General features: G+C 44.1%; 1 protein-coding gene across 3 annotated transcripts in view; it reads right to left on the bottom strand.

Moving 5' to 3' along the window:
- Positions 1-13622, bottom strand: part of NAP1L1 (nucleosome assembly protein 1 like 1) — a 42300-nt gene that overhangs the window by 17344 nt on the left and 11334 nt on the right. For 2 of the 3 annotated variants that reach the window (XM_077474181.1, XM_077474179.1), the window contains exons 5-8: positions 12985-13126; positions 12829-12909; positions 3902-4030; positions 3752-3823 (exon numbers count right to left, since the gene is read on the bottom strand). In XM_077474181.1, coding sequence (XP_077330307.1) covers positions 3752-3823; positions 3902-4030; positions 12829-12909; positions 12985-13126 — 424 coding nt within the window. The remainder of the gene's footprint in view (positions 1-3751; positions 3824-3901; positions 4031-12828; positions 12910-12984; positions 13127-13622) is intronic. The other variant, XM_077474180.1, reaches the window with a different exon arrangement.

Below are 13622 nucleotides of genomic sequence, written 5' to 3'. Positions count from 1 at the left end.
GCACAAGCCATTTCAGATTTTTTTTGTTTTGCAAGACCATGGGGAGTAGCACAAACTTTAAAAAAAGTTCATAAGAAAAAAAAAACCCCCATTAAAACATGCTTTTTGTAACCAGTTACACCCATATTCAGGGCCTAACATTTTACAAGTGTACAGACCCCCAGTTTTGGCAACAAGCAGGGGGGGGGGGGGGGGGGGAGATTTCCTCTCCTCTCCCTCCCCTTACTGCAACAAGCAACTGTGCAGGGCTCCGGATGCACAATTCAGCATTCTGTGAAAGTACTGGCCCAGTGGGTAGCACTCTCGCCTAGCAGTAAAAAGTCACTGGTTCGAATCCCAACCACAACACCTGCCTGGAGTGTGTGTGTGTGTGTGTGTGTGTGTGTGTGTGTGTGTGTGTGTGTATTTTCTGTGTAAATTGATGGAGCTGCTACAACTATTGAAAGCCTTTGTGGTTGCAGGCTTCTACTGCCAGTGGGTATGTAGCAAAATGTGCTAAACATGTCAATCTTTAAGAATCCAATTTCAAAGCTTCCAACACATTGGGAGTACCCCAGGAAGAAGTCATTTTTGACGAAACGACGTAGGGTGAGCGGCGTGCTGACGTCACCGCCATTGACCAGGAAAGGCGGGCAGTGTAAATGGGAGAGCCGGCCGGCTCGTGATTATACACCCGCTGGAAATTTGTGAGTTTGTTATTCTTTTATTACGTTCGGATTAAAATTTTATACGGAATTATGCTATGGGAGCCTTTCTCTTTTTTCTTACCAAATAACTATGGTGGAATGTGAGACGCTCTAAAGGCCCGTACACACGGTCGGACTTTTTGACAACAAACATGCAAATTAGCTGTTTTGGAGCAACATCCAACTGTGTGTACGCTCCATCGGACAAACTTTTTCTGTTTTCATCGGACTTTTGTTGGCTCTGCGAACGGACAAACTTTTTGACAACAGAAGTCCGATGGAGCAAAGTCCGACCGTGTGTATGCAAAAGCATCGGACTTTTGTACAAGGTACAAACACGCATGCTCAGAACCATTGCAAACGATCAGACTACAATACAGAAGTTGACCAAAGGTGGCGCTGGAGTCATTGAACATCCTCTTTTGAAGTGGCGTCCGTACGTTGTGACGTCACCACGTTCGTGTTTGTTGTCAAAAAGTCCGACCGTGTGTATGCAATACAAACTTGTGGACAACACACTTTGTACAAAAGTCCACGGAAAAGTTTGTACAAGTCCGACCGTGTGTATGGGGCTTAAGAAGGAGTTATAGGAGTTGGAGACGCCAGCAGAACCTATTGGAGAGACCAGGAGCGATCGTTTTGTTTTCAAGCTTGTATGATCTCCCTAAAAAGAGATCTTGTCAGCTGGTAAGCCTTACTGAATTTGGTGGTGGATAAAACTCTCTGGGCGCACCTGCTATACATCTGAAGGGTGTTTTAAAGAGTCACTTCAATGGACTGAATTTATTTCTTTGCGTTTCTCTTCCCCTTGGACTTGTTTTAATTTTGAGTAATTTTTTTGCACAAAAAAATAATTTTGGTAGTATACACTGTTTAGCATTTTGATATTAGAATTCAATGTCACAATATCATTTTTGCACTTTATAAGTTTTAGCGCAGCTTTATATTTTTTACTTTTCATTAAGCAACATTACTGTCTAGAAACCCTAATAAAACCACCCTCACAAGCTTGAGTGACTGGAGTTTTTCCCAGACATTTGCAGTTTTACCCATAAAAAAAAAACAAAAAAAAAAAAAAAAACACCCCATCTGGGACAGTCAGTGACATCCCAGAAACCACTCAGACGGCCTGTCAACACCCCTTTGACACCAGAGAAAAAGGAGAATGCCAGGACAGTTTGACAGCTCTCAACATCAAACCAAGGAACACCCAACAGGACTTGAGCCACTGTAGCGTTTCTGCTTATTCGCTGGACTTTGATGAAACCAGGACATTTACGTATGCTTAATTTTCAACCCTTTCAATGCACTCTGTTGCATCATTTTCTAGTTCTCTGTAATACCCTCTCCCTGTAAATTTGTACCACTGACCTTTTAATTAAATAATTTGAAGTGTTAAAATGGTCTCTAAAGGATTTAATACAAACTAAAAGAACCCTCTTCTCTTGAAGAGTGCTACAGTATATGATAAATATCTGCATATACCTGTGGTGACCATCTGTACAGATGGTCGACTGAAAGTTGGCAGTGGCAGCTAATTGACTTGACTCATTGGCAATCTCTCTGCTGGCAGTTAGATTGTGGCGCCGGGAACTGGAAAATCTTGGTGCAGGGCGCAGCCAAGCGTGGCATTGTTGCGCAAAGTGACAGCACGGTGTAAAACTGGGTAGTCCTTTGTCACAAGGTCTGACATTTGCTTTTCTCACAGGTGGAGGTCCTCTTTGGGAGAACACTTTTCTTTGAATGTGTTGGAAGCACTGAAAATTGGATTGATGGACCACAGATGGACATTTTTCACCGATATTCTTTGGTGTTTATTTAGGAAATGCACACAATTCTGAAGCCAGACACAAAAAAAAAAAAAAAAAAAAAAAACACAACACACACACACAGTGGGAAAGACAGCAGTTTTACACATATTTTTATATACTGTGATATAAGTGCAGCTATTTATAGTCTGAAATGTTCACTTTAACTTGCAGATCCAAGCACCAAAGAATATGCAAACCCAACATTCCATATTGCTCATGTGCCTGCTGTACCATGTACTTTTATGCAAAACATGACCTGTTCTTTGTATTGCTTCCCTGGTGTAAAATCCCTGGTGTTGCCGTCAGCCCCTCTGCTTTTCTATTAAAATCTGACCACACCAAGCAAAACATATCATGGTCGGAGTTCTCTAGCTGTGGTGGGACTCGGTCTGCTCTCCAATGGTCAGACTTATGTGCCACTCCCTGCACAGCCATTTACCAAAAGATCAGTACTGCTGCTTTTCTCCCCCAGCTCACTTTAAGCACTTCCCAACTGGCGCACGCCGATGCAAGTCGGCAGGCTGGCACGGGCAGGCATATTGGCGTACAGGTTACTTTCCATTTTCATATGCCGCTCTGCCATCGCGTGCGCACCACCGGCGGTGCACTCGTGTGCCAGTCAGGACCCCCGTGAGTCCGGTCACGGGTCCCACGGACTCGATCGCTGCGGGGATACCCGCGATTGTCTCACAGGGCGGCTGAATGGGGAGATGCTGTTGTAAACAGCATCTCCCCGTTCTGCCTAGCAACAACAAGTGACGCTGATATCTGCTCCATGTGATTGGAGCAGAGATCAGTGTTCACCAACACAAAGCCCAGCCCCCCACAGTTGGTAACACTGCCCTAGGGAAGCTTAACCCCTACACTGCCACCCCCTGGTTAACCCCTTCACTGCCAGTGTCATTTACACAGGAATCAATGCATTTGTTTAGCATTGATTGCTGTATAAATGACAACGGTCCCAAAAATGTGCCAAAAATGTCCGCCATAATGTCGCAAGAAAAAAAAAAAGTCAATTTTGTTTGGGAGCCACGTCGCACGACTGCACAATTGTCAGTTAAATCGACGCAGTGCTGACTGGCCAAGAGTGGTCTGGTCTTAAGCCAGCAAAATGGTCCGGTCTGAAAGTGGCTAAAACTATCTTTAATTTGTGCTTTCGATTCCACACTGAACAAACTGCTGTTTTACAAGGTAAGAATTTACATTCATTTTGACATTGGTGCATGAAATTTGTTGAGCACTGATCAATCTTACCATTGGCTGACCAACATCTGAAAACTTTACTTTTATGTCCTTTAAATGCTTTAGGATGGGCTCATCATGCTCCTTAAAACAAGAAAGTTTAGTCAAAACGCAGACAAAACTCCAACATTTAACAGATAACATGCAATTATAAAGGCATACCTGGACCATATCGCTCAAAAGATCAACATTTTTAAATACAGTTAACCAGAATTCTGGAATTCCTTTGGGGTCTTCTTTCTCCTCGTCTTTTTTCTCTTCTTCAACTTTAGCTTTCTCTTTCATCTCCTCCTTGAAACAAAACTGCTATTAAAATGTTGCTCACAGAATAATGAGTGCTAGGCAACCCCGAAGTCTGAATTAAAGAGCAAGCACCCTTAAGCCACATACACCATCATATTTTCCTTCAGATTTACCAAAACCATATGATATGAGGTCAAACCTTAGGAGTTTTGCCACATTTAGAAGAAACATTTTTGGGCTATTGAGAATGTTTGTAAAACGAAATGTGGCTAAATGCAAGTTACTGCGCTTAGAAGTTTGGCGCTTGAAATGCCTCTAAAGCTTTTGAATGTATTTTAAAAAAAGGCATTTTGTACGATCTGAAAATAGAGAAACGGCAAACAAAATTCTACCAACAAGAAATTAGCATAAGGGGTCCAAAGGATGGTGCTTCAGAAATTAATTTTTTTTTATACTCTTATAGTATGTCACTACGTTCACGTTTGTCAAACGACAATTTGCAGATAGTATGCTAGACAAAGTCCTGCTCAGTGATGCCCTCTAGGTTGTCAACAAAAACCTACTGCATCAGCAGTTGTTTGGAGCTCTATCAAAAAAGAAAATCTACCCAGTCTTGAGCCCAAAGACCCAGAATCTAACACCTCTGCCAGAACCAAACGAAAGTAGTGAGGTAATCGGAACCCTCCAATAGGTTTGAACTGCACCCTGCATATCAAAAAGCCAAATCTACAGTTGGCAACATAAGGGAGAACTTTCTACACAAACATGATCTGGGGGAAAAAAAAAAAAAAAAGACAGATGGCTTTTCCCCTCACCTGGGGGTCATTTATCCACTTTTGCTGCATTCAACAGTGGGAAATTAGCAAAAAACTAGTTCCATCTAAAACTAGGAAAGGTTTATGGATCAACTGGTGAAATACCCTCTCCCTTGGGTAAAAATCCATGAGTTGATTTCATTACATCTTCCCCTAAAGTCAATACTTAGAAACCCTTTATTTGCCCCAGATTACACCATTGATTTTGAAACTTTGTTTAAAGACTGACTACAATTTAATGCTTCCTTACAGATTCTGGGATTAAATACCATCCAGAATTTGTTGTACAACTACCACACAGACTTCTTGTGGATCACAGCTTTGAAACAATCTGACAATCCCAAAAAGGTCCAGATCTTACCTAGCCCATATACTGCAACTCTTAGTTGTCAAAGACTAACCTATGTGGCAAGATAAGCACCTGACCTCTGCAATTGTCCTGCTTGAAACTTGGTCCCAGATTAAAGAACTAGCCAAAAGTGTGGCCCATACGCAGGAAGTTGAGGGCAACTACAAACTACTCCTGCGACGGTACTTGGTCCTTACAAGGATTGCTCATCCCATCTTGGCCTATCGGTCGCACAGTTAAAAAGGACACCACACTGATTAACAAATCTGGGGACTATCCTAAGGTCAACCTTTATGAGACAGTTCTTACCAACTCCAGATTTAAGCACTTATGACATCATGCACAGCTCTCTCGTGAGTTTGCCAGGAGGGGGGGGGAGCCATAAGAGGCCTAATGAGAGTAACCAGGCAGTAGCTTCAGATGCCCAGTTAAAAATGGATGGAGCTAGACTCAGTGGAGGGAGATTTCTGCAGCATATTGGGCAAGTACAGGGTTTAGGCTGGTCACTTCTTACAGTGTCACGCCGGCAACAAGTGTTTGGCACTTGGGCACTTTGACCAAGTCACTGCTATAAAAAAAAACAAACACACACACAGAGACATTGTTCCACTGCTATTTTGCATGAAGGTCCTCTTCATTCTCCAACTTTCCTCAGCCTTCCTTCCCCACCCTCCAACATGCTCACACTAATCTTTGTTATAACATCCTCTCCTCAAACTCATTTATTTGCTACAACCGAAACCTGACTCCAGGAATTTGACCCTACCTCTCTAGCTGCCCTGTCCCACAAAGGTCTCCTCTGGACTCACTCCAGACCCACTGGATGAAAAGGAAGTGGTGTCAGACTTCTCTCCCAACAATGCACCTTCCAGGTACTTCCTACACCTCCCTCTTTCCTCTTTTGAAATGCACTGCATTTGTCTTCTCTCCAGCTTGTCTGAGGGTCGCAGTCATTTATCAGCTGCCTGATCATTGTCACGCTTTCTGGATGACTTCTGCATGGCTACCCCAATTTCTCTCATCTGAAGTGCCTGCCATCTTCCTAGGTGACTAACATTACAATCAATGTTAATACTGCTACCACTTCTAAACTACTTAACCTAACAATACCACTCACTCCAACAACACTCTTGACTTCGTATTCTCCCATCGCTGCACTCCCTGCAATCTCTCTAACACACCCTTTCCTCTCTCCAATCACAACCTTATCCATTTCACGCTCCTTGTCTGCTACATCACCTCTGCTACCGATGGCCTTTATGACAAAAATCACACCCCTGTCCTGCCCAGACCCAACCACTTCCATCTACAACACCACATTGTCATCCTCCCTACACATGCTTGCTCCTCTTTCTACACAGAACCAGCCCCCATCTGCCACAACCCTGGCAAACAGACACCAGAAGTCTCAAGAAACACAGCCGTGCTCTTATGGTGTAAAACCTAAATTTATGCAAGACTTTCCCCTCTACAAATCTGCCCTTTTTAACCACTTTCAGACCGGACCATTTTGCTGGTAAATGACCAGAGGTCTTTTTACACTTTGGCACTGCGCTGCTTTAACTGGTAATTGCGCGGTCATGCAATGTTGTACCCAAACAAAATTTGCGTCCTTTTCTTCCCACAAATAGAGCTTTCTTTTGATGGTATTTGATTGCCTCTGCGATTTTTATTTTTTGCGATATAAACGTAAAAAGACCGCAAATTTTGAAAAAAAATGATATTTTCTACTTTTTGTTATTAGAAAAATCCAATAAACTCAATTTTAGTCATACATTTAGGACAAAATGTATTCAGCCACATGTCTTTGGTAAAAAAAAAGTCAATAATTGTATATTTATTGGTTTGCGCAAAAGTTGTCACATCTACAAACTAAGGTACGTTTTCTGGAATTTACGCAGCTTTTAGTTTACGACTGCCTATCTCATTTCTTGAGGTGCTAAAATGACAGGGCAGTACAAAACCCCCCCAAATGACCCCATTTTGGAAAGTAGACCCCCTAAGGAAATTGATAAGAGGCATGTTGAGCCCATTGAATATTTTATTTTTTTGCCTCAAGCGATTGAATAATGACAAAAAAAATTTTTTTTTTTTTTTTTTCACAAAGTTGTCACTAAATGATATATTGCTCATGCATGCCATGGGCATATGTGAAATGACACCCCAAAATAAATTCTGCTGCTTCTCCTGAGTACGGGGATACCACATATGTGGGACTTTTTGGGAGCCTAGCCGCGTACGGGGCCCCGAAAACCAAGCACCGCCTTCAGGCTTTCTAAGGGCGTAATTTTTTGAGTTCACTTCTCACTACCTATTACAGTTTTGAAGGCCATAAAATGCCAAGATGGCACAAAACCCCCACAAATGACCCCATTTTAGAAAGTAGACACCCCAAGCTATTTGCTGAGAGGCATGTTGAGTCCATGGAATATTTTATATTTTGCCACAAGTTGCGGGAAAATTACAAACTTTTTTTTTTTTTCACAAAGTTGTCACTAAATGATATATTGCTCACGCATGCCATGGGCATATGTGAAATGACACCCCAAAATAAATTCTGCTGCTTCTCCTGAGTACGGGGATACCACATATGTGGGACTTTTTGGGAGCCTAGCCGCGTACGGGGCCCCAAAAACCAAGCACCGCCTTCAGGCTTTCTAAGGGCGTTACAGTTTTGAAGGCCATAAAATGCCAAGATGGCACAAACCCCCCCCCCCAAATGACCCCATTTTAGAAAGTAGACACCCCTAAATTTAGGGGTACACTAGTGAGACTAGGTAATAAATGGCGGGTGCCCTGAAACTATAAAAAAATAACTAACCAACCAGCGTCACCTGTAACAGTTATATGGTGATCACTGGTGAAAGGGTTAACTAGGGGGCAATCAGGGGGCTTTATGCGGTAGTATATGGGGGTCCCTGGCGCTATAAAAAGCTGCGGCGAACCTAAATACCTACCTGCCTAACTAGCGTCACCTGTGACACTAATACAGCGATCAGAAAAACGATCGCTTATTAGGCTGGGTTCACACTGGAGCGATGCGGGAACGCCACGAATGCGCGGCGGGTTCCCGCATCGCATGCCTCCCGGCGGCAGTTCACACTGCCCTATGCGAACTGCTGGGAGTGTCAGTGAAATGTTAATGACACCCCCAGATCAGTTCGCATATCGCAGTGCGATCTGCAAACTTGGATCGCATGGTGTGAACACCCATGCGATCCGATTCTGCTGCGGACCAAAAAAAGGGTCCCGTGCGAGTTTGCGGCGGGTGCGGCGGGTGCGACACGAATTCAGCCATACTATCTGTATAGCTGAACTCGAATCGCACAGAGATCGGATGTGATTTGCACTGCAGTGCGGTGCGAATCACATCCGTTCTCATAAACCGCTGCAATGTGAACCCAGCCTTAGTGACACTGGCGACGGGGGGTGATCACGGGGTTAAACCTTTATTGGGGGGGTTAGGGGGGTACCTTAGAACTAAAGGGGGCTAACCCTAACTGCCCTAACAGTTATTAGTCACAAATGACACCTGCCGGGTGATCAGGGGGTTAAACCTTTATTAGGTAATAAATGGCGGGTGCCCTGAAACTATAAAAAAATAACTAACCAACCAGCGTCACCTGTAACAGTTATATGGTGATCACTGGTGAAAGGGTTAACTAGGGGGCAATCAGGGGGCTTTATGCGGTAGTATATGGGGGTCCCTAGCGCTATAAAAAGCTGCGGCGAACCTAAATACCTACCTGCCTAACTAGCGTCACCTGTGACACTAATACGGCGATCAGAAAAATGATCGCTTATTAGGCTGGGTTCACACTGGAGCGATGCGGAAACGCCGCGAATCCGCGGCGGGTTCCCGCATCGCATGCCTCCCGGCGGCAGTTCACACTGCCCTATGCGAACTGCTGGGAGTGTCAGTGAAATGTTACTGACACCCCCAGATCAGTTCGCATATCGCAGTGCGATCTGCAAACTCGGATCGCATGGTGTGAACACCCATGCGATCCGATTCTGCTGCGGGCCAAAAAAAGGGTCCCGTGCGAATTTGCGGCGGGTGCGGCGGGTGTGGCGGGTGCGGCGGGTGCGGCGAATGGCTGAACTCGAATCGCACAGAGATCGGATGTGATTTGCACTGCAGTGCGGTGCGAATCACATTCGTTCTCATAAACCGCTGCAATGTGAACCCAGCCTTAGTGACACTGGCGACGGGGGGTGATCACGGGGTTAAACCTTTATTGGGGGGGTTAGGGGGGTACATTAGAACTAAAGGGGGCTAACCCTAACTGCCCTAACAGTTATTACAGTCACAAATGACACCAATGCAAAAAAAAAAAAAAAAAAAAAAAAAAATGACATTGGTGTCACTGTGACTGGGGGGCAGGGGTAATTGGGGGGGTGATCGGGGGGTAAAGGGGGGGTGTGAGTGTGCCTGGCATGTTCTACTGTGTGTGGGATGTGTTGGTGCAACTCACTGATCCGCTCTCCTCCGTGTCGGAACGAAAAATACCGACACGGAGGAGAGAATACATCACTTCCTCTCCTGTGTTTACATTACAGGAGAGGAAGTGATGTCACCGGGGATTTCCATTCGTCGGGAGCGATCGCGAGGGGGTGGCCATGAATGAATGGCCGTCCCCTCGTCCGGGATCGCTCCCGAACGAAAACCGACCGCCGCAGGCACCGGGCGGGGGCCCGATCGGGCCCCCGACCCGCGGGAGGCAAATCACGTACATCTACGTGCTTATGCCTGCCCGTGCCATTCTGCCGACGTACATCGGCGTGAGGCGGTCGGCAAGTGGTTAAATACAAATCCTGCCTCAACAAAATTACAACAGTCATCAAAACCCTCATCCAAACCTCGACAACTTTTCTAGTCAATTCCTTACTTCACCCCCCCCCCCAACCCACAAACTTACTTACCGCTCAACAGATTGCCAACCATTTCAATAGCAAAATCCCCACAATTCACAAGGAGATTTCCAGCATTCAAATTCCTCCCCTACCTAACACATCAGGTCCAACACCACACTCAATACTGTCCTTTTGCCCAGTTACCACATATATTACGTAGATAAACTCCTGTCCATGGCCCACCTCACTACCTGTCCCCTGAATTACTGCGACCACTTTCCCACTCAATCCTTAACTCCCTAACCCACATCTTCAACCTCTCCTCCACCACCTTTCCCTTCCCTGCTCAAACATGCACTGGTTATCCCCAGACTCAAAAAACCCTCACTTGACCCCACTTGTTTGAATAAATTAAGACCCATCTCCTTGCTCCCGTTTGCCTCCAAGCTCAAACACCTTGTCCATGACTGAATGTGTCGCTACCTCACAGACAACCTTCGACCCCCTACAGTCTGGCTTCCGCCCACAACATTCTACTGAAACGGCCCTTCCAAAACTCAATGACCTACTAACTTCTAAAACCAATGGGCACTACTCCATACTCACTTTTAGACCTCTCTGCTGCCTTTGACAGTTGACCACCTGCTGCTCCTCAATTACACTCCCTAGCCTCCGTGATTCTGCTTTATCCTGGTTCTCCTAGCTCACCACACTTTGTGTCACTTACAACTCCATCTGCTCCACCCCTTCCCATGTTGGGATACCCCAAGGCTCCGTCCTTGGGCCTCCATTCTCTCTATACCTCTTCTCTGGGCCAGCTGATAACTTCCCATGGCTTCCAATACCACCTCTATGCCGACACCCAGATCTGTTGCGCCCATGATCTCCTCACGGATCTCAAACTTACTGAATGACATATCGATATGGATGTCACACCACTTCCTCAAACTCAATCTAAAACTGAGCTTGTTATATTTCCTTCTTCACAGGCCCCCCCCCGTGACTTTACCATTAATATCAACACAACCATTGGTCCCTCCACACATGCCAGGGTCCTGGGTGAAATCCATGATGCTGACCTCTCCTTCAGCCCCCATATCCAATCACTGGCTAAATACTGCCTTAACCTCCACAACATCTCCAGAATTCACCCATTCCTGACTAATGACACGACAAAGCAAACTTATTTCTTTCTTATTTCCCACCTTGACTACTGCAACTCTCTCCTTAATGGCCTATCCTTAAGCAGGCTACCCCCCCCCCCCCCCCCCTTCAGTCTATTATGACTTCTGCTGCTAGAGTAATACACCTCACTAACTGATCCATGACTGCTGCTCCTCTGACAATCGCTTCACCGGCTCCCCCTACCCCACTGTAAAATTCAAAATACTAACCATATCATACAAGGCCATTCACAACATTGCCACCATGTCTTTGGTCATATTTTATGAAAAACTCACAGCCATGCAGACCAATACCATGTAGAAAGGGGATATATATAAAAAAAAAAAAAAAAAAAAAAAATTTATCATCTGGGAACCATGAGCAATTTCTACCTTTCTCCTACGGTGTGAGGAGTGCTTGGCTCAAACAGAGGCCCCTGGGTGTTACAAAATGGAAACATTCAGTTGTCTGACCCACACAGCCCCCCCCCCCCCCCATTTCTCCCCCTGTCCATCTCCACTTCTTCCTTTTAACGTTAAAACCCCCTTTTCTACTAAACCTAGCCATCAAGTTTTTTTGCATTGCCTCCATCTGTTTCATGTTAGACATTAGCGATTATGCGCATTTTCAACTATCTGAATATGTCACCTATTATAGATATGCCACCTTTATCTGACAAAATACCTTACTCTGCTCCACATGCAGGCTTCACTACTTCAGCTCCCGTGACAGCTAATCCTAGCAGCTACTGTCCTGCAATACCAAGTCATCAAATTCTATCCTAAAGTAATTATTGGATATTCCTTTATTTAATCTCGATGTTGGCGTCAAATATCAGATTTATTGGTACTTATCTCTTACAGACATGTTGATGCATCTGCTCCTGAAGTAGATTTTAAACCACAAAAACGCATTGCACACTATAGGATGCAGCCATGTTTTTAATACACCATTAATGTTCATACAGATTATACCACATTTCCTGTCATTAATACCTGGTAGTTATATCATATATAATGGTAACTGGAATGTGCTGCTTCATCTGTGTACATATATGGAATGTGTTCGTGTTCATGGTATGTATGTATGTATGTATATTATATATATACACACACACACACATACGATATTGCTACCGTATATGTAGTTACTGAAACGTTCCATGTCAGACAATAAATAAGTCTAAACTTTTACCCAATTGGCTTACTTGCCTCAAGGCCCCAAACCTCCCCCCTTCAATTTTCTGATATAGGGATGGAGGCATATGATTACATGTGCTTCATTTTAAGTACCACCTATTTTTTCCATTTCCTACAAGTACCTTACTTGTGCCTTTAGGCTGCCTTTACATCAGTTTTTCTTCTTGAAAACGATAAAAATAAACACACGACCATGAAATCCTGAAGGACTCTTCACACCGATCAGTTCATGGTCCAACCCCATTGATATGAATGAAAACTGCACCCAAAAATGCACCAGCAGTTGTGTTTTGGGTGCATTTGAGTCACGTTCTTTTATCACAGGTGCAAGACAGCAGCAAAAACATGGCAACACAAATCAAAATGCATATGCTTTCTTGCAACAGAGCGGTGTGAAAGCAGCCTTTTGTAGCTGTTCGTTACTCAAAGCAATAAAAAATGTGCTCAAAAATCCAGAGTACTCACTGAAATTTCCTCCTCTTCATCTATTTTCCACTCACATTCCTCTTCTGTAGGCTCATATGTAGCATTTATGATCTGGCTTCTCTAAAAATTCAATATTTAACGTTAGTAAAAAGTAAGGTGAAGAATAAGTATACACATGAAATGAATACAAGTTACCTTGTCAAAGAGTGGCTGGTATAAATCAGCATATTTCCGCTCCAATGCATGGACTTCTTCATAGAACTTTGCTTCAATCTGTGCACATTTCACCTGAAGATTTTTTAGTGCATTCACTCTTCGCTTAACTACTTTAGGCAAACTGCAACAGAAAAACAATTTTAGCCTCACCACATTGAAATTTTGATTATAGTACATTGTGTTACGATTCCAGATTTTACACAAGTTCTGTTCTCCATTATGCACATTGTCTTTGCTTTCTAAACACCGATCCTGTCATGCACAGCAATGGGCCTGAACCGAGTGATGAGAAATGACATGCCTTACCCAGTTACTTTGCATCAGCCCTAGAGAGAAGGGAACAAAATTTCCATTCTGGCATCGAAAATGTTACTATACAGATAGTGCTTTGCATTATAGCATCTGCAAGCCATTTTAATTTGAGTCACGCCTAAAAACCATACACCACAAGATGCATGTCATTTGTTCATCAGAGAAGCCACACGTGCTACCATTGAGACAACTGTAGTCTGACAGACAAGCCTCCTATTTTATAGCTTAATAGGATACCCTGTGGTGCTTGTTTGAAGGAAAGACCTTTATATATGAAAGTTTAAAATGTGAGCTACCATCTACAC

Source organism: Lithobates pipiens, unplaced genomic scaffold (assembly GCF_037356315.1).
Source record: "Lithobates pipiens isolate NorthernLeopardFrog02 unplaced genomic scaffold, aLitPip1_a1.2 Scaffold_8, whole genome shotgun sequence".
NCBI lineage: Eukaryota > Metazoa > Chordata > Amphibia > Anura > Ranidae > Lithobates > Lithobates pipiens.
Note: the sequence above shows the minus strand (reverse complement) of the source record. Positions and strands in the feature narration are given on the sequence as shown.